Below are 26,271 nucleotides of genomic sequence, written 5' to 3' on the forward strand. Positions count from 1 at the left end.
GTTTATATAAAATTTCTCAGTTGTAACAGGGTAATCAGTTACTTTAGGCACCTGAACTCTGTGTTCATTCTTCCGTCCAGATTAAACACATCCCACCTTCGTGTCTTTCCTACCAGCCATGCCTCAGTGTCGCACTTTCTTCCGTCATATTTTTGTCCACTTTCTTGGGCCTTTGCAAGGTCACGTTGGCTGTTGGTAAACTAGGCTAGCTGGCATGTGAGACAGGCAGCCTCCACAAAAAGAACCAATCTCAATTTCTTTTTGACTTTCTTATTTTGCATTCCCAAATGAAATAGCCAGAAAGAATGACATTGCCCTTGAAGCAGAGAACTTTGACTCATTCACAGATTTCCTAGAAATTTTGTTTCCTTTTCTTCCCCCCACCCCTTGGTCATGCCTGTTTGTCCTGTCTCATTTGCTTTTATTCCCTCAACCAATGGATGAAGCTCTTTTATGATTCTCTGAGTGAGCTTTTCAGAAGTGTATAATTATCTTATCTTCATACAGAAGACCGGTTCCTGAAATAACAGTGAGCTATTGGCGTGTCTGTCCGTGTGTTGTATTGAAGTCACCTCTTCAGGCTCTTTCTGAAGTTTCTCCCCCAGATCAGTCTGGACCCCTCATTCAAAGAAGGGGAAGGTTGGGCTGCTTTGCAGTTTTTAATTTGCTGGGGTTTATTCCTCTGCATTTAGCATGATGAGTAAAATGCATCTTCTGGCGTCTTTCTGATTTTGAGAATTGGAGATTGGAGAATTTAGAAAAAAAGTTTCATCCAAGAAACGCCCAGGAGCTCTGAGTCGTCGGTCAGAGCCAGCCAAGACAGGCATTGCCCTATTAACAAAGTACCCTGGAGTCAGACAGGCAGAAGCAAATCAGGGCAAAGAAGAATCCTATTCATTTTCTTGCTGCTGCTCTAATAACTTAGCCCCAGTTTAGGGGTTAAAGCAATATGAATTTTTTCCCTGACAGTTCTGGAGCTGAGGTGAAATTCAGGTTCTCCGGGCCGAAGAGAAGGTGTCAGTAGGGCTGCTTCCTCCTGGAGGCTCTGAGGGGAGAATCCATTGCTTCTCCCATTACACCTGTTCCTACTCACTCATCTCCTGCCCCCTCCTAAAAGAACCTTTGCAATTATGCTGGGCCTGTACCAATACTCCAGGATAATCTCCCCATCTCAGGATACCTGACCTCATCAAATCTTCAAAGAATCTTTTGCCATATAAGGTGACATAGGCAGGGATTCTGGGCATCTTTGGGGTCATTGTCCTGCAGACAGCCGCACCATGACCCCTTTCTCTAGTGACTTTCTTTGGCCTCTCCCCCTGAGGTTGGGCTGATGCAGTGGGGTGGGGAGATGTTTACAGGGTGGCTGGCAAGACCCCGTAAAGCTCCCATGCCCAGCTCCCAGCCCTCGGTGGCTGGCAGTGGCTGCCAGGTCTCAGCTGTCACCCTGGGGCCACCAAATGTGTCACTTGGTGTCCTGGTGCCCCATCACTGTTCCCCAAATGCTTGCCCGCCCCACTTCCTCACCCTGCCTTCTTTTCTTCTCAGCATCGTGTTAGAGCCAGGAGGCCTCCGTGTCAGCAAGCTGAGAGGGAAACTGAGGCAAGATGTCGGGCCGGAGCGGGAAGAAGAAAATGTCCAAGCTGTCCCGTTCAGCCAGGGCCGGTGTCATCTTCCCCGTGGGGAGGCTGATGCGGTACCTGAAGAAAGGGACGTTCAAATACCGGATCAGCGTGGGTGCTCCCGTCTACATGGCGGCAGTCATCGAGTACCTGGCAGGTAACGTGTCTCCCCCTCCTGGCTCCCTATCCCGGCCCTTCCACCCCTGCCGCCCCAGGACAGGGAGGGTCGCTCCCCTCGGTCGCGGGCTTGAGGCTCCTGCGGGTGCTAACAGGGTTTCCGCGTGCCTGCTTGGCTAAGATTCATTTTGTAGGCTTTAGGGGAGGGAAGAGGGCACAACGACAGGGAAACAACATGGAAAGAAGAGACCGCACCATCAAATGGCTTCTCTAGACCAGCCATGAAAAAGGTGTGTTTTGCTTTCGGCAAACACAGTGAGTAGAAGTCTAGGTTCCTGCAGAAGAGAAACTCCAGGGAAGACTGGGGGTGGGGGTGGGGCGTGCTATTCACTTTGTAACAGGGGGTCTTTGCTTTGCTTTGACATCTTCCCTGAGCATTGGGCCTCCTGGTGTGTAGGCAGAAGTGCTTGGTGTTGGTGAAGAGTGTTGACCCCCATCAGAACCAGTGCCAGCCGGTTCCACGAAGCCCCTAACGTTCCAGGTGCACTCTCCGTTGTATATAGTGGGTCCATAGGAAATAATTCCCATATTGATTGCTAACAGTACTTTTTTTACTAAAAGATGAGATTTTTGCTGTGTGTGGTCTTTATATGTTAAAGTAACTTCCTGTTTAGGTTGTGGGTTTTTTTTTTTTTTTTCATAGAGAGAAAGAAAGAGAGCACAAACAGGGGAAGTGGGGGCAGAGGGAGAAGCAGGCTCCCCACTGAGCCCGATGAATTCTGGAATCACGATTCTGGGATCATGACCTGAGCTGAAGACAGATGTTTAACTGACTGAGCCACCCAGATGCCCCTAGTTTTCTTTCTTTCTTTTTTTTTTTTTTAAGACTTTATTTATTTCTCTAAATAGAGAGAGAGAGAGTGCACAAGCAGGGGGAGTGGCAGAGGGAGAGGGAGAGAAAGAATCCTCAAGCAGGTGCCCTGTTGGGCGTGGAGTCTGACATGGGGCTCGATGTCATGACCTGAGCATTGAAACATCTGCCCTCTTGGCCCCCATCTGTCACCAAGCAACGTTAGCGATTAAAGGTTTGCCTTAATCCACCTGTGGAAGCCTTCCCCTGGAGCTTCCTAGGCAGACCTTGCCATCTTAAGCCTGTCCCTTATTGTGAAATGAAAGGTTTGTCCTAGGCTTTTCACTGGCATCCTTTAGGAGGTTGGAGAGAAGGGCTGAGCGCTCTGTAAGTTGGTCCAATCAAGTGTGAGAGAATTGTGTTTTCAAAGCGTCAACCATCCTGGGGTGGGGCCTGAGACTCAGCCTTCCTCATGCGCTCCCAGCTGCTGCTGATGCTGGTCCAGGGATGGCTCAGAGGAGCGAGACTCTAGCCAGTCTTGTGCAGCAGCAGCCTAAACGCTTAGGGAATGCTTGTTTAAAATGCAGGATCCTGGCTGCTTGCCCCCCCACCCCCGCTCCACCCCACATACATGCCCTGTGGTCTGATTCACTGGGTCTGGAATGCAACCTGGAATCTGATGGGAAAATCTGCCGGCTCAGAGAGGGAAAGGCAAATGAAGCTTTAAAACTATCACTTAAGGGGACGCCTGGGTGGCTCAGTTGGTTAAGCAGCTGCCTTCGGCTCAGGTCATGATCCCAGCGTCCTGGGATCGAGTCCTGCATCGGGCTTCTTGCTCGGCAGGGAGCCTGCTCCTCCCTCTGACTCTGCTGCCATTCTGTCTGCCTGTGCTCGCTCTCTCTCCCTCTCTCTCTCCCTCTAAAAATAAAAAAAAAAAAATTAAAAAAAAAAAAAAACTATCACTTAGAAACACACCACCCAATGAGACTGGGAGACACCGAGTTACCAGAGATCCCACAGCCTCCAAGCAGGGAGTCAGGGTTCCCCCGATGTCCTTCAACCCTAAGCCATGTACTTCTGCTGCACTACACTGTCCCATTAATGCTGGTATTAATGAAATAATAGTTAAGTACATCCCATGCCTCCACTTGGTGAAAGTCTAAACTTGGGGCATAACACAACAGACCAAATTTGGCCTTTTGAATCATTGGCATCTCTGTTAGTCTGTGGTTCCAATAAAAGCTGATGTTTCCCTGTTCGCTCATTTAACCAATACTTGTTAAGCATCAACGTGTCGGTGTACAGCAAGTCCTTAGCCTCTCCCCGGTATTAGAACTGGACCACTGATAGGATTTTTAATTTATGTCGGATTAGAGCCACCAGACCCCATAGGAATGCCTACTGAAGCCCCAAACAGGCAGGAATCCCCGCCCTCAAGCAGGTGCATTCCGGGGAGGAGAAGCAGCAAACAAATAAGGGAAGTGTATGTGATCCTCAGATGGTGACAAGGGCTAGGAGGCAAAGGTAGGAAGGAGAGGCGAGGGGCGGGGTGAATAGCGCTGGTTGAGGACCCATTGGGGGCGGGGCAGGGAGTGAGAGTGTGTTCGCAGGTGCGTGCAAGTGGGTGCTCCAGGCAGGGGGAAGGCAGGTGCAGGGTGTTGGAGGAGCAGCCATGGGCCCGAGAGTTCTGGGGCTGAGGGAGCGGGCTTGGCCTAGAAGTGAGGCCGGAGGAAGACTGGGCCGGTGAGGGATAAGAGCTTGCACTGAGAGTTCTGGTGGAGCTTTGAGAGGAAGTGGAAGTGATGGGACCCTGTGGGGAGAGGGTACCAGGGCAGAAGCAGGGTAAGTAGCAAGACGCTCTTGCAGAGATCCGGTGAGTGGGCGGTGAAGGCACTGAGAAGCAGTTAGAGCACGGATATATCTTGAAGGCAAAGCCAACAGTGTTTGCCAATGTGTTGAACATGAACGAGGAGAGAGGATGAGCACCTGGAAGGATGCCATTTCCAATAACACTGGGTCCCCCAGGGCCAGTCCCAGCACCCAGTAGGGTCCTGGGCCAACGGGAAGAGGTGAAGTTGGTCCTCAGAAGCCCAGGCCTGTGTGCCTTCCTTCCCTTGCTGTCAGTTTAAATCTGGTATGTCAATTTACAGGCTCTGTTACCTTGGCTAATTCCTGAGCCTCTTTGAGCTCACTCATTTAACTCCATGAATAAGCTAACATATTTTTAATGCCAGGTGCCTAGAATACCCTCAACAAATGGTCATTCTTCTGTTGTCCCTTCATTGTAGAGCTGATGAAATCATTCGGGGCAAAGATAATGACTAACTCGGTTCCCGTGTTACATTTTCCGGCAACACTTGCATTCTACTGAAACAAAAAGTTTTAAGCCAAAGGAATGAATCCTTATTAGTAGAATTTGCAGACCATTGTTGAGGAAGTAAAAGGGGTTGTTTTGTTACTTTTGGGGTGGGGGTGGCAGCCATCAGTTGGTTTTGTTTAGGAAAAGAGGTTCAAAGCATGAGAGCATCCTGTCACCCTTGAGACGACTTTCAGCATCCATGACACAAATCTCGACTGACCTTCTCCTTCGGATCAGGCCTTGAAGATCCAGAGGAAAGCAGAGGCCAGTGAGCTCCTGCCTCGGAAGGCAGGGCTGGCAGAGCAGCAGGGCTGAGAGCATGAAGCACAGCAAAATAAGCCACATGCGTGCTGGGCAAGGAAGTTACCAGAGCTCTGGAAAGCATGTGTGGAGTTGGGGTGCCGGGGTCTGCCTCTTGTCAAATAAGAGTTGCTAGGACCGAAACTGGGTTCGCAGCTCTGGTTTTTCTTAAGTTGCCTGATCTAAAATTCTGATGCTAGGCTCTCATGGGAGTATGTTCTAGGCATCAGGATTTTTCTAAAGCTCCCCCAAATGATTTTGGTGGCAGGCAGAGTGGAGAATTAGTAGGAATTAAGCTGATTCTGATGGGAGATTGAGCTAGGGTGGGGAAGATTTTCAGATGGGGTAGGAACAAGAGTGAAGATCCGAAGTTTAGAGGAAATGTGTGGCCCCTTCCAGAACATGGAGGAGGTTCATGCCTGGAACAGAGTTGGGCAATGGGAGGGGGTAAGGGACGAGATGGGGAATGGACAGGCGGGTCCTTGAGGTCATGATGAAAATGTATATGTTATGCATGCCAGGGACATATGTGTGTAGAAGGGACGCAGTGGCATCTGGGAGACATCACTTGGACTTTAAGTGAACGGTTGGCAGGAAGCAAGATCAAAGTGCAGGAAACCACTGGGGCCGTTTTCATGTCACCTTTGAGAATTGATAGTGGCCAGGACAGGGGTGTGCAGAGAGGATGATGAGAAAAGATGGACTTCTGGGGGAGATATTGTGGGGGACAAGTAGAGTCAGCTCTGCTCCATGATGGATTGGATGAGGGGAAGGGCATCAACGATGGCATGAACCTTTGAGCCTTGGGCTGGCTACTTTCTCTCAAGCCAAGCTGCCATTGTTCGAGGAGTGGAGACGGGGACCCCCGTCTAAGAGGACTGGCCAAGGGGATGAGAAAAGCTAAGCAGCTGGTGTGTGAGACTGGTGCCTGTCGCTGAAGCCTGAAACAATGCGGAGAAACCAGGTGCGGGGCGGGGGGGGCGGTTGCTGAGTGTGGGCCCTGCAAGGTGCCCGGGAGGACAAATTCTGGCTCTGCCACTTATCAGCTGAGGACTGTGAGGTAGGTAGGTTTACCCTGGCAACATCATGGTAAGCATTACCTAAGACAGTGCATGAAAGGGGCTTCACTTGGGGGCCCACAGTCACAGCTCGCCCCAGGGCTATGGCTATTATTGGGTGAAACCCTTCTAGGCATACTTGGAGCCAGCAGGGAGCTGTGAGCTGGAGGTACAGATGGGGGTATCATGGGCAGATACCCACTCTCTCTAGGTGACTACCATATTGCAGATTTTTTAATACTTTGAAAATTACATTTCAGCATCATTGGTTTTCTTTGCCATCCTATGTATTTTATTTTGTACATTTCAAACTTTATCCTGACACTCATTAGGATGGTTATTAAAAGAATTACAATTTTTGATAAGGATGTGAAGTATTGGAACCCTGCATTGCTGATAGGATGTTCAGTTGGTGTAGTGGCTGTAGAAAACAGTTTGTGATTCCTTGAAAAGGTAAACATAGAGGTCAACCAAGGAATCGAAGAAGAAATAAGCAAGTAGCTGGAAACAAATGAAAATGAAAATACAACAGTCCGAAACCTTTGGGGTGCAGCAAAAGCTGTCCTAAGAAGAAAGTTCATAGCAATAAAGACCTATCACAGAACAAGAAAAATCTCAAATAAACTGCCTAACCCTACACCTACAGGAACTAGAAAAAGAAGAATAAGCAAAACCCAAAACTGGCAGAAGAAAGCAAAGAATAAAGATTAGAGCATAAATAAATGATAGGGAAACTAAAAAAATGTTAGAACAGATCAGTGAAAGCAGGAGCTGATTCTTTGAAAAGATCAACAAAATTGATAAACCTCTAGCCAGACTCATTTAAAAGAGAGAGAGAGAGGGCTCAAACAATCACAAATGAGAGGAAAAAACAACCAACACCACAGAAACACAAAGGGTTATAAGAGAACATTACAAAAAACTATGTGCCAACAAATTGGACAACCTAAAAGAAATGGATAAATTTCGAGGAACTTATAACATTCCAAAACTGAAGCAGGAAGAAGTAGGAGGTTTGAAAAGAGTAAGCGAAGTAGTCATGAAAAAACTCCCAGCAAACAAAAGACCAGGACCAGACGGCTTCAGAGGAAAATTCTACCCAACACATAAGGAAGGGTTAATACCTATTCTTCTCGAACTATTCCAGAAAATATAAGAGGAAAGAAGAAAACTTCCAGATGCATTCTATGAGGCCAGCATTTCCCTGACACCAAAACCAAATAAAGATACCACAAAAAGAAAGAGAGAGAGAGAGAGCATGAGAACTACAGGCCAATATCTCTGGTGAACATAGATGCAAAAATTCTCAACAAAATACTAGCAAACTGTATTCAACAATACATAAGAAAAGCATTCACCATGATCAGTGGGATTTATCCCCAGGATCCGAGGGTAGTCCCATATTTACAAATCAAGCAACATGATACATTGCGTCAGTAAGAAAAAGGATAAGAACCATCGGACCCTCTCAATAGATGCATGAGAAGCATTTGATAAAGTATAACATCCATTCATGATAAAAACCCTCGAAGAAGTCCATTTAGAAGGAACATACCTCACTATAATAAAAGCCTTATATGAAAAATCCACAGCAAATGTCATATTCAATGGGGTAAAACTGAGAGGTTTTCCTCTATGATCAGGAACAAGGTAAGGATGTCCACTCACCATTTTTATTCAACATAGTAGTGGAAATCCATGTACAGCAATCAGACAAAAAGAAATAAAGGGCATCCAAGTTGGCCAGAAGTAAATCTTTCTGCACTATTTGCAGATAACATATTTACATAGTAGTGGAAATCCTACGTACAGCAATCAGACAAAAAGAAATAAAGGGCATCCAAGTTGGCCAGAAGTAAATCTTTCTGCACTATTTGCAGATAACATATTTACATAGCAAACCCTAGAGACGCCACAAAAAAAAACTACTAGAACTGATAAATGAATTCAGTAAGGTTGCAGCATATAAAATCAATGTACAGAAATCTGTTGGCATTTCTATACACTAATAATGAAGCAAAAGAAAGAGAAATTAAGGAAACAACCCCATTTACAATTACACCAAAAATTATAAATTACCTAGGAATAAACTTAGCCAAGGAGGAGAAGGACCTGTATTCTGAGAACTATAAAACACTGACGGAAGAAATTGAAGGTGACAAAAAGAAATAGATTGGAAGAACGAGTATTGTTGAAATGTCCACACTACCCAAAGCAATCTATAGATTTAATGCAAGCCCTATCAAAATTCCAACCGCATTTTTCACGAAACTGGAACCAACAACCCTAAAATGTGTATGAAACCACAGAAAGACCCTGAATGGCCAAAGCAGTCTTAAAAAAGAAAAAACTGGAGACATCATAATTCCAGACTTCAAGTTATAAAACTGCAGAACTGTAGTCATCCAAACAGCATGGTACTGGCAGGAAAACAGACACGTAGATCAGTGGACCTGAATAGAAAACCCAGAAATGAACCCAGAATTATATGGTCAGTTTTCAACAAAGCAGGAAAGAATATCCTGGCACCGACAATGAGGTAGCCTCCCAGGCAGAGGGAGAGAAGCTGCAGATGCTGGAGACAAGGGACCCATCAGGGAAGTAGGACCCATGGGGCCTCCGGAGCTGGCTGGAAGCTCTGGTCGAAGGGGGTAGGTCTCCCCTCTGGTTCCCAGAAGCAGAGGGACAGCTGGGTACAGATGAGCACACTACAGTGTCCCCATACGAACACATCAGCCTCTGGGCAACACCGTCCTACCCACAAAGCATCACCTTTGCTGTCTCTCCTTACTGAACCTCGTAAAAGAGCTTATAAGTCTCACCATTCAGCTCTTCTCTCCTGCCCTGATCTCAACGGCAGACCATGCTCTTCATACCCACAGTGGATGGGCAAGAGAAAGCAGTCTGCCTTGCCCGATTTCTCCGGACTGGCTGCCAGGTTGGGCCCTGGTTCATACATCACCAGGATGTTAGAGCCATGCAGTGTTTCTAAGTCCCAAGAAAGGGGGAGGAAGTTGCACAGTCTGGTAGCAGAGGCATGCCGAACTGTGCATCTAGAGTGTTCCTTCCACCTGAGACATACTCAAGCTTCCCAGAATGGACATCACATTCATATTTCAGTGTGTCCTCTGTAAATGTTGGTCCAGCTCACATCTCCAATAGAAGTGAGGGAAGAGGGACTGAAAAGCAAGCCCCCAATCCTGGAAAATAGTTTTGTATTTACCAACAATAGATATAACATAAATGTAAGATATTAAAAGTGAATAATTTAAATAATTTTTGTAGTGAGGCAATGTTCTATAATATACTTTTAATTGATAGGACAAATAGGCCTTTAGAAGAGCTTGAATTTCCAGGTACCTTAAGTCACTGTGTCACATAGAAACCCATCATTTACATCATTTCCAGACAGTTGGGTCTCTCCATTTAACAACAAACATTTGTTTATCTAATGATTTTCATTTTCATTTATTACATTTATGTTTTGAAAAGATGACTTTGGCATCCAGGGCCACATGTGTGGTTGTACAGGTTGTACACTGTGCAAGGACACACATTCCACTCGTGTGGGAATATCATTCCGCTCATAACCTCGAAGATTTGTATATTTATTATGAGGATTGCCAGCAGATGGCAGTAAAGGGTGTTGTTCTGACAAAATCAGGGAAGCAAAGTGTCTGGCAGAAGGGACCTGGAATTTGTATAAAGGTGCCTATGGGCCAGCCATGGTGTTGTTGAAATGGATCTGGAGGAAGACAAAAATGGGGGCAAGGAAACCATTGGGCAGCCATGATCACTCTCTGGGCTCAAAGAGAAGAGGGCCTGAACTCAGGCCCTCAGGCAGCAGGTATGGAGAAGAGGTATGACTCGTGAGGCCAGAAGGAGGTGAGAAGGGGAGATGGAGCGAAGGACTTGCAGGTCTCTGGGAGGAACTGCATGGAGTTAGAGCTGCCACCCCCAAGGAAATAATTTGGATTTGGGGGTGTGGTAAGTTCGATTTACCTGTGGAATAGCCAGGAGAGGCTGTACAGGGGACATCCCATCAGGACCGGAGGTGCGGATCTGGTGGCACAGAGAAGCTAGAGCCGTGAATGGATGGGGTTTTCCTGGAAGACTGCATGGCCTGGGCAGACCAGAGGGCCCAGACAGACCCCTGGGGGCATCATCACCTCATGGGCAAATGGGCAGGAAGGAAGGGGCTGAGGAAGGAGACAGTCTTGAAGGCATGGCCACACCATGCCCTCTGCCCCAGCCCTGCAGTCACTCTGCTATTTCTGGGCTCCCATGGGCTCAGGTAGCCAATGCTGGTCAGACTGTGGACAAAACGAGAGGACCCAGCTCTTCCGAGATTATGTGCATGATGAGATTTCCAAAATCCCTTTTGGCTACAGAAATCTTTTTTTTTTTTTTTTCGACCAGATTCTAAGCTGTATTCCAGATGGTTCCTATTGCTGGAAGTGTGAATTCCAAGAATATAGAAGTCTATAGACTTCCAAGGAAGTCTCCACCACTTCACAGAATAATCATCTTCCCACAAAATTTTCAGCGAAACAAATTTGTGCTATAGAAATCCATTTTTCCTACTAACTGCCAATAAAAGGATACTTATGTTCTCAGAATCAATAAAATCACTCAAGAATGTAACAAACATTTATCGTTCATGTGAATATATGGGTCCTAATAACATTTGGAAAATATTAATAATAATGTTATTTCAGACATTTAAACCATGAAGTCCTTGTCCCGAGGAACAATCAGACCACCTATCCGACAGGGAAGTCCTTGGTCTAGATTTTCAGCTGTGTATTGTTAAGAAGTTTTTCTCTTTCTACAGCAAATTCTACCTCTGTTTTTCTGCTGGAGTACAGAATTGAGGTTTTTCTCTCCTCTCTGATTTCAGAAAGGGCTAGTCCGGGAGTCCAGTGGCATGCTGGCCGGGCCGTGCTGCCTTGGATTCCGTCAGGCGGACCGTCTGTGAATCTAATGTGTGTGCATCCTGTCTGTCAAGCTGAAAATAGCCCGACCTCAGGGGGCTTCCTGAAGGCTCCAAGTCTGTCAGGCTTCCCATTTACCCTGCCTCTCCTGCTGACAGCTAATTTGCAGAACATGGCAGGGGGCTTAATGTCTTCCTCTAAGTGGGGGAGGCACAGGCAGGAAAGTGGTAGTCCCAGATCCTGAATTAAATTCCGTGGCTCAGAAGTTTAAAAGTGGGGGACTCCTTGACCTCCCCCACCCAATCTAGAAAAAGGGCTGAGAGGAGTCCTCCTTCCCCCCAGGGATGGAACCCCCTAGATGAGCAGGTGCAGGCAACTCCTTTTTATCGTGCAAATGGAGAGCTGTACATTTTAACCTAGAGTCAAAAAAGCCAGCCTATTTGCGAAAGCTTCATCACTACAGTTCTTTGTGATGGATACCCTTCTTTCAGGGGAAAAAAGGATTGGTCAGCAGTTTGAACTAGCCAACCAGATGACCTAACAGGGCATGAATTTCCAATATTCTATCCCATCGTCCCAACAAGCGTGGTCATACTTCTCAAACTACCATCCCCCAGTCTTTGATTCTGAAAACACGGCCACTGTATAAATGGATTGTGGGTAAACACGATATTCATTGCTTAATAACCTGGAAAAGATCTTGTGAGAATGAATTTGCAGTGATTTACAACTTTTCATTATGGAAATTCTATATAAATATTTAACTCTAATGCATATTTTATTCTAATTTTTTGTTAATCACATTTGCTTAGTTAATATGGCATACTTAGGCAGTTTTTTTATTGCCATAGATTTTTATGAGTGATGGCAATTTCATGTGCTATTTATTTGAAATTAGGTTGATTGTAAAGACTCACACAGAATTGCCTGTTAATTTTAGAGCTTAGTATTTATGCCATTATACCAGCAAATTCTCCCAACACACACACTTCGCCACCACAGTGTCAGTAAGACAACACATTGGCACATGCCTCTAGTGTTCTAAGTGAAGGAATTTTTCCTTCAAGCTTCACTAATACTTTCGAAGGTGGACAAATTTGATGAGCAGACCATCCGTCTGAAGCTGACGAAGAAAGAAAGAAAGGAGGAAAGCATATAGATGGTATGATCCAATTCTACAGATTTTTTTTTAAATTTTGACTAAAATTTTGATGACATGTAAGAGAATTGTAGGAAAATTCCTCTTTATCAGCCCTTTCACATTTATCAAATGACATGTTTGGTAAAGTCAGATCCGGAGGGATATGTGGAAACCCCCCAAACCCCAAATATCTTCCTTCCAAGCCTTGTAGGTATCCCGCATTCAGAATTCACTTTAAACATTTCCTCATTCCAGAGTACAAGTTAGTTCTTCCCATTCACTTTCCTTTAGGACAGGAGGGACCTGGGGCATCAAGTGAAGAGGAAAAGGAGATTCTGGAAGATGTCCCAGTGGGCATCAAAGATAGACTCTGCCTACATCGCTAGCCTCTTCAGAGATGGCCCTGCTCTCCTGAGACTAGAAGAGACTCCAGTCCTGTGTTAGGGCTCCATAGTGGTCAGCATTAGCTCCTGCTGACTGTGGCTTAAACAGGAGAGGTTACTTCTCTCTCATACAAAAGAAGACAGTCCAGGAGGAAGGACAGGTCAGTCAGGAGCCTCCACCATCACAAGAGAATCCAGTTCCTTCTGTTTTGTTCTTCCTCTGGGCCAAATTCCAGCCATCACGTCCCCAGTCTGCCAGCAGAAAGGGAAGGAGGGCACAGTCCCGCCATTGATGGACACTTCCCAGAAGTACTGCACAGGAGGACGCCTCCCTCTCATTGGCCAGAATCTAGTCACATGACCACAGTTATCAACAAGGAAGGTTGGGAAATACTTTTTTCTCTTGTGACGGTGGGCTCAACAAAATGTCAGTGGTCCAGATGATAAGGAAAATGAGGCAGAATTAATGTCGAGGGCCACTGGAAGACTGCCATGGGATCATAGAGCAGGACTTGCTAAAATATTGTCGTCGTCTGTAACCTGAGTTCTTTCCAGCTTTCTGGATTTCTTTCCAGGCCCTGGCATTAAAACTCACAATGGCATCAATGTGATCACATTCAAAGACCATTTCCAAAGAAAAGCTCTAGAAATCTCAGACCCCATTCTGTGATTGCCTATTAACTCTCCATTGTGATTTCAGCGGAAATTCTAGAATTGGCTGGGAATGCCGCAAGGGACAACAAGAAGGCCCGGATAGCACCGAGACACATCCTGCTAGCAGTGGCCAATGACGAGGAGCTCAACCAGGTACGTCTTGTCTGAAACACCACGATAAGCCACGTTTGCCGGACACACAATGGCTCGTGGACCTGGTTGGCTATGTTATCATTCCTGCTACAGTTCCCAAGCATATTAATACAAAAAAAAAAAAAAAGAAAGAAAGAAAGAAAATTTCAGATTGTGTAAGAGAAGAACCATTTCTGGTAGCTCAGTCGTTCAGAGAGAAAATTGTTTCTGGAATAAACCGATTACCTACTCTGGGTCTTGCCAGACCTTCTTTTCCTCTCTATAAGCAAGCTCTGTGTGTGGCTGGGGAAGATACAGTGCAGAGATGCTATTCATGGTTTCTTCACCTGAATTTTGTTGATGATTTATTCTGATGAGGGCAGGAGAATCTTCTTCTTAGCATAGAATTAATTACCAGGTGTTGTGAATGCCTCTCCCGGGAAATGTGAGATGGATGGTGGATGGTGTAAGAATTTTTATTCTAATCATTTTCTTCTCAAACTGTGTGTGGTGAAGAATCAGTTCTTATTTCCAGTCCATCATGGGCTGATAATTTCCAAAAATACAATAAAAACTAATTGCCAGAAACATTTAAAAAAAAAAAAAACAGGGGTGCCTGGGTGGCTCAGTGGGTTAAAGCCGCTGCCTTCGGCTCAGATCATGATCTCAGGGTCCTGGGATAGAGCCCCATATCAGGCTCTCTGCTCAGCAGGGAGCCTGCTTCCTCCTCTCTCTCTGCCTGCCTCTCTACCTACTTGTGATCTTTGTCTGTCAAAAAATAAATAAAATCTTAAAATAAAAAATAAAAAACATACAAACCACAAGCCACAATTCTTTGCTATTTGATCCAGTAGATATGCCATACCTTTGTTAGCTTGCTTTAAAAGTTTCTGGGCTCTTCCTTGCTATATCTGTACTTTTCTTGCCCTGGACAGTAACTGCCTGACTATGGGCCAGTCCTGGCTGCAGACCACCCTTGGAGTCCCCAAGCTGTTTCGGAATGTGCAGACTGTGCTAATGCAGCAGCACATGTCAATTATGTACAAAGTAAACATTAATGGAGAGACACACAGTCCAGCGTACTTTATAGATGGAATGCATGATCCCCAGAGCGCAGAGATCACTGATCTGTTGTAAGCTGGGTCTAGCCCTAGCATGGAGATTTGAACCCAGTTTTGTCAAGCAAAGCTCTCCACCTGCAAAGCTCTTTATCCTCCTTTATGTCTAGAATTCCACACCTGGGCAACATTGCTGGCTGCAACCCCTCCACCCTTTCCTTGTGCCTTCCTTGTTTTGCTTTCTGTACGGGACCATGGGATGCCTGGATACCTACAGAGACACGCTTTACCGGTGAAACAGGAAAGCCAGTGAAACCACTAATCACACAGTGTCTCTGGGAAAGCAAAGGCCAGATGTAACACTTGCTTTGCCATCAATTAGAACAGTATTAAATCCAGAACCAACAAGCTCTTTGCTGCCTGAGTTCACACGTTTCTCTTTCTAGCTGCTAAAAGGAGTGACCATCGCCAGTGGAGGTGTCCTGCCCAGAATTCACCCCGAACTTCTGGCCAAAAAGCGAGGGACCAAAGGCAAGTCGGAAACTATCCTCTCCCCTCCCCCGGAGAAAAGGGGAAGGAAGGCGGCATCGGGCAAGAAGGGAGGCAAGAAATCTAAGGCAGCCAAACCACGGACGTCCAAAAAGGTGAGCCCAGGTTGCTGTGTGAGCCACGGACTCTCAGAGAAAAGGAGAAGCTGAAACAGTCAGAAGATGAGGGGGTATAGCCAGCATCGCTGATGGGCTGGGGACTCTCCCCACTGGGAGAAAATGGCAAGGGGCCTCTGGGACAAGAACTTAAACCACCAAGCAGGGTCTACTAGAGGTTTCCAAAGCCAAAGCACGGGGGGTCTTCACATTGCCAGATGCTTCCACTGGCCCCGTCAAAATCTTAAGTGAGAGATGATAGCCTGGAGTTTATCATTTCTCTTTAGAGTTCCTCACCGTGCACAAAAACACCTCTGTCTCCTATAGACTGTGTGTCTGCCACAGACAGTCCCCTGGGTCTGGCCAGTGAGATATGTTAAGTAGCCACAGCTGGCAGATGCCATTTACAGAGTAAGACTTTCATATGCCGCCTAGTACCAGAACCACTAGCCACAAGTGCTCTTTGAATTGGAATTCATTAAAACTAAATCAGATTAAAAATCCAGTTCTTTGGTTACATCACCCGCATTTCAAGTCCTCAATAGGCATAAAGTATTTCTGTGATCACTGAAAGTTCTACTGGACAACGCTGCTGCAAGGGTTGTCACATTTCCATTCCACAGACCTCTGTGATAACACAAAAGGTTTGTACGGGTTCACTCTGCTGCCTCCATGCCCCAGGGAAATCCTGGGTAGAAGGGAGGTTGAACAGTGGGCTAGGAATGACCCCACTTCTCTCTGAGGCTTGCCATCATAAGCTGTAGGCATTGCGAGGACAAGAATAACACACCTGTGTCCAGATTTGAGTGAGGAATACAGGTACCTATGAACTCCTTTGACACTCTTTCTTTGGGGCGGTACCCTTTTCTTCCCCTCATATCGCTGTCCTTGCTTGCCTCCACTGAAAGGAACACCTAACCACTTCCTTTCACATCCAAGGTGGTCATAGCCACAGGAAGAACTTAATAACGCCACTTGGGACTTTTTCTGGATTAGTTCCCATCTGTCCTTCTGATTTCTACCAACAGTCCAAACCAAAGGACAGCGATAAAGAAGGAACTTCAAATTCCACCTCTGAAGATGGGCCAGGGGATGGATTCACCATTCTGTCTTCTAAGAGCCTTGTTCTAGGGCAGAAGGTAATAAAGACCTTTGTGATGTGCTGTAGTAAAAACGCTATTGCATTTTTATGACCTCCTGTTTGCCACATGCTTCCTTTATCCCTGCTCCCCCAAAAGGACTCTCTCTCTAGTCTTGAATTATTTACGTTTAGACTAAAGGGCTTTGACAGTGTCTGTATTGTGAGAATCAACATGCTCTTTAGCACCAAGAAGTGTTCATGGTTCCATCGGTCAGACGAAAATAGAGAAGCTTCTAGGTCAGGCAAAAGAATGGCACCATTGCCGGGAACTCCCCACGCCCCCCTCATTCCTGGGCCTGCCCAAAACATCCTCAGCTAACTCTCTCAAACAGCTTTGGGAGTCCAACCGGACATGGTTCGATGTGATTTATCAGAAAAAGAAAATCGAAATAGATGTTTCCTGAACATCCCCGGTGTTAGAAATGAATTATTTGCCAATAATTCAGTTTGCTTGCCTTTCTAGACTGCAAAAAGAAAACAAACAGGGCTATGCGTTTGAACAGTTTGCGGCAGCCAAGACAGACATGCAAATAATTCATTCCCACTAGCATAAAGTTTACAGAATAGACCATTTATCTACCACGTCAAACGGGGCTGAAGTAAGACACACACAGGGAAACAGTCAGTGAATCACATCTCCAGGAGCTGAATGTTTGCAGCCTGGTGAAAGGATCCACCGCGACTGCAGCAGATGGGAAGAGCATGTTCGAGAAGAGTGTACCTGGGGCGGGTTCCTCATTTTTCACTGATGAGCACAGGGAAGCAAAGAGGCGGCATTGAGGTCCCCTGCAGGGGCTGGCTATGGCTGCGTGACAATTAGCTTTCTGTCCCTTACCTAGGGGAACGTGACTGTCGTGCTCACAGGGGAAACAGTGGAAAATGCCCTGCTTTCCACTGAGCTGTGCACACCTAGGGCAGCATTTCACCAGTGTAGTCCCAAGAATGTGGTCCCCCCAAAGGCAAGGTGGCCTGAGGAAGGCAGGTCAGGGTCCTGAAGCCCATCACTTTTCTTGAGTGAGGTCCCTTGGCCACACGTCCCTGCTCCCAGATGTCCAGGCTGCTCTGGGGAGAATTGGGATGCTGAGCGGGGAGGGGGAGAGCCAGCCCGGGCTTCCCTCCTAGGAGCCGCTCAGACTGTGTCACCACATACCAAGGCCCCCAGGACTGGGACACGGAGGCATAGCTCTAGGGAAGAGAAGACGAGGCGAGGGCCCGTTCCTGCTCCTGGAACAGGAGGCAGATTTGTCGCATGCTGCTGTCGTCATAGTGAAAACTAAATCCACTGAGCTGCAAAGAGCCCACCAAAGGCCGGACAACTGGCAATCTTGACAGTCACTCCATGCCCCGGTCCTTTCTGCGGACATTCGCTACAAATAATCATGAGAATTAACAGACGGGACGTGAAATGTGAAGATTTTAACTGGATTTGATCTTTCCCACACTCTCCCCTCTTCCCTTCCTGACGCAGCTGTCCCTGACCCAGAGTGACATCAGCCATATTGGCTCCATGAGAGTGGAGGGCATTGTCCACCCAACCACAGCCGAAATTGACCTCAAGGAAGACATAGGTAAGGTCCTGAGGCTCGGGTAGAGGGGCCAGAGCATCACCTACTGCTTGGGCATGTCCTTCTGAAGTGGATCATTGTCGACTTGATACCTTGTCCTGGTGGAATGGTGTCACACCCTGCATGTCCCCAAACAGCATTACTAGAAAATAATGAATTTTCTTTTGAATCTGAGTGTATTTCTGAAACGTTTATTGAGGTGTTCTATAAAAACAGATCATTAGGGACACCTGGGTGGCTTAATTGGTTAAGCGACTTCCTTTGGCTCAGGTCATGATCCCAGAGCCCTGGGATCGAGCCCCGCATCGGATGCTCCCCATGCTTGTGCACACATCCTCTCTCTTCTGACCAATAAATAAATAAAATCTTTAAAAAAGTCTCTTAAAAAAAAAACAAAACAAAAAACCCAGCTCGTTAGGGCACACCTGGATGACTTTTCCTCTAAGTGAACACAAGTGTGCAGCGGGCACCTTGATCACAGAGCAGAACCTCACCAGCACCCCAGAACTCTCCCTTCCTGCCCTGCCCCAGTCCCCTCCCTCCAAATGCTGCCACTGTCCTGTCTTCTCACAGCTCAGGTGGCCGTCCTCTGTTTTGGATTTTATACAAACAAAGTCATGCCCTGAGTCATCTTCTGTATCTTTTGCCCGACTCTGTATTGTGAGATCCACACGGGGCTGGAGCCGGGTCCTCTTCCTGCCTTCCTCTTCCTGGACTCTGGCGGCGTCCAGACCATTCCACCGCTGGTACCATTTGCATGGCTTCCAGTTCGGGCTATGATGAGTCATGCTGCTGTAAACGTTGTTGTACGTGTGTTGGGTAAACCTCCACACTTATTCTGAGCTTAAAAATTAACACCTTTGGCAAAAAGGAATTGGACGTCTGGACAAAGTTGTCTGTGAGGGCTGTACGTTGAGTCACCTTTCCGGGGGACTGCCACCTGCCCCAAGGGTGGTGGAGGGTGCTGCTCCGGGCTGGCGGGATGAAACTGGCTGAGGGGGTGGGTGGTAAGCTCTCGAGGGCACTGGACATAGTAGCCCTCTGAGTGACCTCTATCTTAGCCATTTTTTAGAAGACGAAGTGCCTTAAGCTCACCAGTGAAAAAGTAAAGTGAGCAAAGAAAGAAAGGGCTTTGTCCCTGGGGTTCTGGGCTAGCTTCTGAGGTTGGGATTTAGGCAGAGGCTGGCAGCTCAGCCTTGGGTGGCAACACCGGGAGTCCCAGAATGCTGGGCACCCTCAGGTTTCCCCTGTAGCATCAGAGGCCACTTGCTTTGCTTAAAGGAGACAGGACAGCCTCAGGGGTGGGGGCGGGTGAACCACATGGGGAGAAGCAAGACTTGCACACAAAACCTGAAAATTTCTCCTTCCTTCTTCAGACCCAGCCCTGGTCCTACCAACTGCCCTGAACTCCCCTCGTTCCCCACCCCCGTGGAAAGACAACCCCCCCCCCAACAGAGCTTTAGCCGGAAGCTCTGTTTTGACATATATCCTAGCTTCTTGAAAACAAAATGAGTAGCAGTGTGTTACTGTATCATTTCTGTAGTTTGCATTTTTATATCAGGAAAGTCATCGTGATTTTTTTTTATTTTTTTAAGTGGCGGGGCGGGTGATAGGACAGAAAGGATACAGGTATTGGGGCAAAAACTCAGGCCTGGATTCTACAAAACACCTCCTAGCTGTGTGACTTTAGGCAGGTTTCTTAAGCTCTCTGAACCTCCGTTTCCTCCACTGTAAGTGAGGATAGCAATAGCGCCTGTGTCACAGGGGCGCTGTGAAGAGTAGGTCACACACGGATGAGGCTGAGCACAGCACCGGGCTCACCACTCCAGTGAGTGCTGGTCTTTTTTTTATTGTTGTTGCTCTGTGTTTAGAAGGGGGCCCTGCTGTCATGATTCCATTTTCCACGACCATCATCCAAACAGTCATCCCCTGTAGATGAGACCCTGGTTTCGTCTCTTTTATTTAAAGATTTTATTTATTAGAGAGCGTGCGTGCACAAGTTGAGGAGACTGGGGACAGGGAGAGAGAGAATCCCAAGCAGACTCCGCACCGAGCGCAGAGCCCAACTCAGGGCTCCATCTCTCGACCCTGAGATCCCGACCTGAGCCAAAATCAAGAGTCAGACGCTTAACCGACTGAGCCACCCAGACACCCCTTTGAGTTATTCTTTTTATTTTTTTTATTTTTTTATTTTTTTTAATTTTATTTATTTGACAGACAGAGATCACAAGTAGGCAGAGAGGCAGGCAGAGAGAGAGGAGGAAGCAGGCTCCCTGCCGAGCAGAGAGCCCGATGCGGTACTCGATCCCAGGACCCTGAGATCATGACCTGAGCCGAAGGCAGCGGCCTAACCCGCTTTTTAAAGCATCATGTGTTACTACAGGAAAGTTCGAGCACACACAGAAACAGCAGAGCATGATAAATCCTACACACCGTGTTACAAGCGTATCTACCCGGGGCCAAGGCTGCTTCAGTGCCTCCCACCCGTAGCCCCCAGACCTCACACCATCGAATCCGTGGATATGTCAGAATAAGGGCGAGCTTTTTGACAGCATCACCACGATACCATTATCACAACTACAAAAAGTCATGTCATCAAATATCAGTCACTGTTCAAATTCTAATCATGTCATTAACATCAATTTATTTTTTAATGTGTTTGATTCAGGATCCAGATAAGCCCACATGCTCCAATTGGTTAAGTCTCTTATAATCTACGGCCTCCTCTTCCACATCTTTTCCTCCTTTCTCGCTCGCTCTCTTTTTTTTTCAGTTGATTTTGTTGAGGAAGCTGGGCGGTTTGTCCTGTAGGGTTTCCCAAGCCTGGACTGTACTGACTTCATCCTCCTGGTATCATTAAACATGTTTCTTCTCTGTTTTTCTTATAAATTGGTAGTTGGATCTAGAGTTTCAATGAGATTCGGGCTCCAAATTTTTTGGCAAGACTGTTTGGTCGGTGTCGGAATGTTCTTCCATCAGGAGGCAGGTGACGCCCAGTTGTCTCTCACTGACGCTCCCTGTCTAGATTTGTCAGTTCGTTAGGGGTGGCGTGGGGTGGGGACCGTATCCGAATTCCAGCCCTCCTTCCTTCCTTCCCTGGAATGCTTCCATGGGGGGAAAGTCCCCTCATCCACATTTCAGGTTGCGTTCTTCTTGGAAGTCTTCAGGGGAGAGGGTGGGCTCACCTTGCCTGTTCCCACCTGGTGCCTTACACCCGCTGCCTCTGTGGCTCGGTGTGAACGGGGCTGCCGGCTGTGTTTCCTGGACGTCTCGGGGCTCCTATGACCCCACAGCTCAGCACAGCCAGGAGTCTGAGGGTCCAAAACGAGACTTGAAGGCCCGAGGTGACCGTTCCTAATGATGTCACTGAAACTCAAGCACATTCGTGAAGAGATCCCCTTGGCTCCCCACCCCCAGGGGAGAATGGCTGCTGGAAAGACACGGTCCCCAATATCTTCTGTGACATTCTGTGGCTCTCCAAATACACTTGGGTGTCTTGGTGGGGCGTGGGGAAGACCCCTCACCCAGCTCCCAGGGAAACCCCTCAACTGAGTATTAACCACCATCATAATAACTCTGAAGAGAGAGCCGAGACTTGCCCCAGACAGCAAGATGACCCAATCCACCAGAAGCTGAAAGCACATGGGGGAAAGGCCCCATCCCGCACCCGCGGGCAGCCCCCATCTCGTGTAGACACTATGCCCAGATGTCAGCTCAGAGGCTTAGGGAGCCCCAGTGTGCTGACATGGGGTTCCTGCCAGCCAGAAGGGGCATCCTGCCAGCTCCTGGGGGTTCCTCTTGGCCTTTGTGGAAGCATGATTCTGAGATACCAAGAATTCTCCTAACATCAAAGAGCCAAGGGATCTCCCATCAGGAAGGTCCTTAGAGTTTAGCCTCTCCAAACTGCCTTTTTTCATTGAAAACCACGGCCTGGTTTGGAGAAAGACCCTTGCGGGCCGTCCTGGGTCTATGTCTGTCCTCTGACCAAGACTTACCACACACAGGTGGTGAGCTGGGAGTAGGGCCCTAGAACTCTCCACCCACTCCACCCATGCCCCAAGTTTCCTGCTGAGTCATCTGTCACCACGAGCCTGGGACCAGCCTTGGGACTTGGTGACAAGAGAAAGCACTGCCTTCAAATCACCAAGGCACTGAATTTGACCAACCCAGCATGGGGACTGAACCCAGACTTCAGAACACTGGACCCCCAATTTTTTTTTAAAGCTCACCTTTACCACAGCATAGGGAGTAATGTAGGCAATGGTATTACAAGGCGCCAAACAGTGCCAGGCAGCGGCCCCCGCAGTGGGGAACACAACGTAACGTGTAGATTTGTGCCATCACTGTGTGGTGCACCTGAAACTCATGTAGCCTCATGTGTCCACTATACTTCCATTTTTAAAAATCACCTTTAGGTTTCGTGTCCTAAGGCTGCTTATGATGCCATCACTCCCTCAAAGTCCCCTTAAAAGAGTTTGCTGGAGGGGCACCCAGTTGGTTCCATTGTCGGCTGAGCGTCTGACTCTTGATTTCAGCTCAGGCCATCATCTCAGGGTTGGGGGATGGAGCCTGGCATCAGGCTCCCCACTCAGGGAGGCATCTGCTTGAGATTCTCTCTCTCCCTCTCCCTCTGCCCTTTTGCCCACTTGCAGGAGAGCGAGCTCTCTCTAAAATATGAAGTAAAATCTTAAAAAAAAGAAAGAGTTTGCTAGAACCCAAGTCCCGTGGGACAAAAGTCAAGACCCCGGCCAGCAGTGACCACTGGCAACCAGGACTCCCACTGCAAGCGCGATTCCTGCTTTCTCAGGGTGGTGGGTGGGTTTGTCTTCTGGCCTACTGAAACTATGTGACACGGTGTGGCAAATGACTTTGGAAAGGACAAGAGCAATGGCTTCCCTTGTTCTATTTCTCAGGGAAGGCCTTGGAAAAGGCTGGCGGCAAAGAGTTCTTAGAAACGGTGAAGGAGCTTCGCAAATCCCAAGGCCCTTTGGAAGTTGCTGAGGGTGAGTGTGGCCTCGAGCCCGGGTTCCCAGCGCAGCCTCAGCCCCCTCCCCACCAGCATCACTTGCTTCATGCACAAGCCGTGTGCCAAGCAAAACACACCACAGTCAAGATGAGACCCGCTTCCGCCCCACTCCCTGGCTCCTGGCCGCGTCGCTCCAGTCACCTTCTCCTCCCATCACTGCTCCTACCTTTGACCTCCCTGCCCACCCCCCTCCGCCCCGCTTAGAAGGACCCAGGTGATTACATTTAGGGCACCCCCCCAATAACCCCAGATAATCCATCCTGCAGGTCTTCACTAACTCACCTCTGCAAAGCCCCTTTCGCCATGTAAGGTAACACCCCCAGGTTCCAGGGATCTGGACGGGGGACACTCAGGCCACTCAGCCATCAGAGATGATGCTGGTGGGTACCTCTCGCTGGGAACCATGGTCAGGAGGTTGCCCACCCTAGCGGCCAGGGGGAGCACTTGAGGGCCGCTGACGCATTCATCTGGAGCTGGTGTCCACTGTTCACGGCAGGCCGGACAGCGCTCCCGCTCTCTGGCAGCCGTCCAGTCCCATCAGAGGCACAGAACGGTGCCCAGCGAGCTTCTCTCACTGCCCCATGCGCGCACGGCCGAGAGGCTTCCGAGGGGCCCCCGGCTAAAGGGGAAGGTATAAGAAATAACCCGCCGTGTTTCTCTCCTGTCCCAGCCGCCGTCAGCCAATCCAGCGGACTTGCGGCCAAATTTGTCATCCACTGTCACATCCCTCAGTGGGGCTCAGACAAATGTGAAGAACAGCTTGAAGAGACCATCAAAAACTGCTTGTCGGCAGCCGAGGACAAGAAGCTCAAGTCCGTGGCGTTCCCACCGTTCCCCAGCGGCAGGTAAGATGCCTTCCTCCGGGAGGCGGCGGGCGGCCGGGGCTCTCCCCTTTCAGCCTGCAGCCTGCGGCTCTCCCACAGTCACACCCAGTCTGGCCAGTCCAGAAGATACGACCGAGGGCTGCCGGCGCAGCCCAGCACACGGGCCTGGTCATTGGGTCAGAAACCCAGTTTCCAGCCTCTGAAACGCAGTGTGAAAGGCAGCGCTGGAGAGGAGCCGGGAGCGGAGCTTCTCTGACCGGCTGCCATGGTCAAGGCCCGCATCCCCGGTGGCTGCCCTGTCAGAACACGTGATCGGAAAACCCCACAGGCTCCGGGCTCAGCTGGTTAGTCGTCGAACCCTTGATCTCCACTCACGCGGTGATCTCAGGGTCAGTCACAAGTTCAAGCCTCGCCTTGGGCTCTGCTGGTCAAGGAGCCTCCTTAAAAGAATACCAGGCTCAAATGTCTTGCTATTCATTTGGCCAGGCCGCACTGACTCTGCTGTGTTAGAGTGTTAGAGTGCAGAGTCTCGGACCCCTGCCCCACAAAAAAGTACCACCTCGGAGTGCCAGGGGGGCTCGTGTGTTGCCGGGGTGGAGGGGAGGAGAGGCTGAGGCTGCGGCCCTCACAGACACTCCCAGAGAGGGGACAGGCTCCCACCAAAGGTCTGCTTTGGGAGTTATAAGTGCTGGTTCTAATTGTCACGGACGCAGCTGAGTGCGAGAGCCACAGCAGGTAGGAAATGAGGCTGTCTGTCCTCACAAGGTGGCCTGTCCTCTCCCGTCACCCTCACGGTCAAATCGAGCTATTGCTTCCATTCTGAACATGCTCTCTCTTACAAGGTGGCCCTCTGTAACACGGATAGGATTTCCATACCCAAGATGTTCTCTGAGGGGAAGGCTCTGAGGGGCATGGTGAGGCCTTGCTTCCTGCTGTTACCCCACCCCAGCAGCATGGGGTCTCCATAGCCTGGCCCAGAGGCACAGCGGGCTGAAGTCTCTGTGCAGCTGGGCCCGCATGTCGTGATGTTCTGGGCTGGGACACCACAGGCAAATGAGAATTCCTATCTGGCGGACTCATCCCGTCCCTGCCGGAGGGGGCTTGGTGGCCAAGCCCAGACGACTACAATGGCTGTGTCCCCGGAGGCTGCTGCCATGGCCCAGCCCGGCGGACAGCCGCATCTCCGCTGGGTGCTTGGAGGCCCCCCCAGATTACAGCAGCACGTCCATAGGAGGCCCGTGAGAGGAGCAGTGAGCGTACATTTTCCCCTTTCACCAACGACCTGATACCGTGCAGCAGTTTCGAGGGCACTCGGAAAAACTAGCTGTGCGTTCTAGAACACCAGCGATGTCAGTGCTGAGCTGGTCATGGTTTTAAAGCCCAGCTTGACTGGAGGCAGGGAACATGGATTCCTGTGTCCCTATGACTTGGGCTGAGCCCACCGCACCTGTCCCAGCCAGCGTGGCTCCCATAGAGGAGGACCCTCCTGCCCCGTCCCAGGCTGCCTCTCTGCCTCGGCCCAAAGGAGGTGGTCCGCGGCCCCGCCGGCACACAGGGAGACCCCATGAGACAGAAACCAAAAGGCCTGGTGCCAAGATAAGAAGGCACCGTGCTGCCCCCGGCCCCGGGCCCCCAAGTTACCCCGTGGGTCCTGGGAACCAAAGTGACATCAGCTCTTCTTTCCCTCCAACACAGAAACTGCTTCCCCAAACAGATGGCCGCCCAGGTGACCCTCAAAGCCATCTCAGCCCACTTTGACGACTCGAGCTCGTCCTCGCTGAAGAATGTCTACTTCCTGCTCTTTGACAGCGAGAGCATCGGCATCTACGTGCAGGAGATGGCCAAGCTCGATGCCAAGTAGCCGCCCCCCGCCCAGCCACAGTGGCCCACGGGAATCGGAGGAGGATCCAAGTCCCAGGAGAGGGGTTTCTTTTTTAAGAGGAGAGAGGAAGGGTGACGGCAGGGGAGCGGAGGGCAGCGGGTCACGGGGGCTGCCAGAGCGGGGCCGGCCCACGGAACGAGCCCTCTGCCTTTTCTATTCTCGTTTCAAAGAGCCTCCATCTATAATCAACCAGGTCTCCACGAGGGGTTTCTTTCCATGTGTTTCCTTCCTGTTGTTTTAGAACTTTTTTAAAAGACAGACTTCGTTTTAGATTTATAGCATTGACTTTTACACACACACACAAAAAAAATCCTTTCAAAATTCTTAAAACCTCGTTTCTCCTTTTTGCAAGGGAAGAGGGCATAAAAGTGACTTGGGCTTTGTCAGCTGTCTGTGTTCGGGGGCAGAGAGAAGAACATGAGAAAGGTGTCTCACTGGTGCTTTCCTTTTCTGTTTTTAGTGCCCCCCCTCCCTCCATGACATCTGTATCTACTCCTAAAAAGATTTTGCTTCAGGCTTTTGTTTTGTTTTATTTTGTTTTTAAAGAAAAAGAAAATGAAAGAAAAAAAAAAAAGAAGATC

At 48.7% G+C, this 26,271-nt stretch overlaps 1 protein-coding gene across 1 annotated transcript; it reads left to right on the plus strand.

Moving 5' to 3' along the window:
• The first annotated feature begins 1,558 nt into the window (after nt 1-1,558).
• On the plus strand, nt 1,559-26,253 carry LOC122900750 (core histone macro-H2A.2). The gene is made up of 8 exons (XM_044239679.1): nt 1,559-1,779; nt 13,465-13,571; nt 15,055-15,252; nt 16,281-16,391; nt 17,862-17,961; nt 22,872-22,961; nt 23,655-23,829; nt 25,504-26,253. The coding sequence occupies exons 1-8, from the start codon at nt 1,608-1,610 to the stop codon at nt 25,667-25,669; spliced, it is 1,119 nt and encodes a 372-aa protein (XP_044095614.1). The 5' UTR covers nt 1,559-1,607; the 3' UTR covers nt 25,670-26,253.
• The last annotated feature ends 18 nt before the right edge of the window (nt 26,254-26,271 follow it).

This window comes from Neovison vison, chromosome 2 (genome assembly GCF_020171115.1).
Source record: "Neovison vison isolate M4711 chromosome 2, ASM_NN_V1, whole genome shotgun sequence".
Lineage (NCBI taxonomy): Eukaryota > Metazoa > Chordata > Mammalia > Carnivora > Mustelidae > Neogale > Neogale vison.

What these genes read in the sequence shown, in the direction of transcription:
- LOC122900750 (XM_044239679.1), top strand. Translation starts at nt 1,608, where the DNA reads ATGTCGGGCCGGAGCGGGAAGAAGAAAATGTCCAAGCTGTCCCGTTCA. An exon ending in GCCTTGTTCTAGGGCAGAAG is followed by an intron (nt 16,392 to 17,861) that starts GTAATAAAGACC and finishes TTCCTGACGCAG; the next exon opens with CTGTCCCTGACCCAGAGTGA. An exon ending in TGACCTCAAGGAAGACATAG is followed by an intron (nt 17,962 to 22,871) that starts GTAAGGTCCTGA and finishes TCTATTTCTCAG; the next exon opens with GGAAGGCCTTGGAAAAGGCT.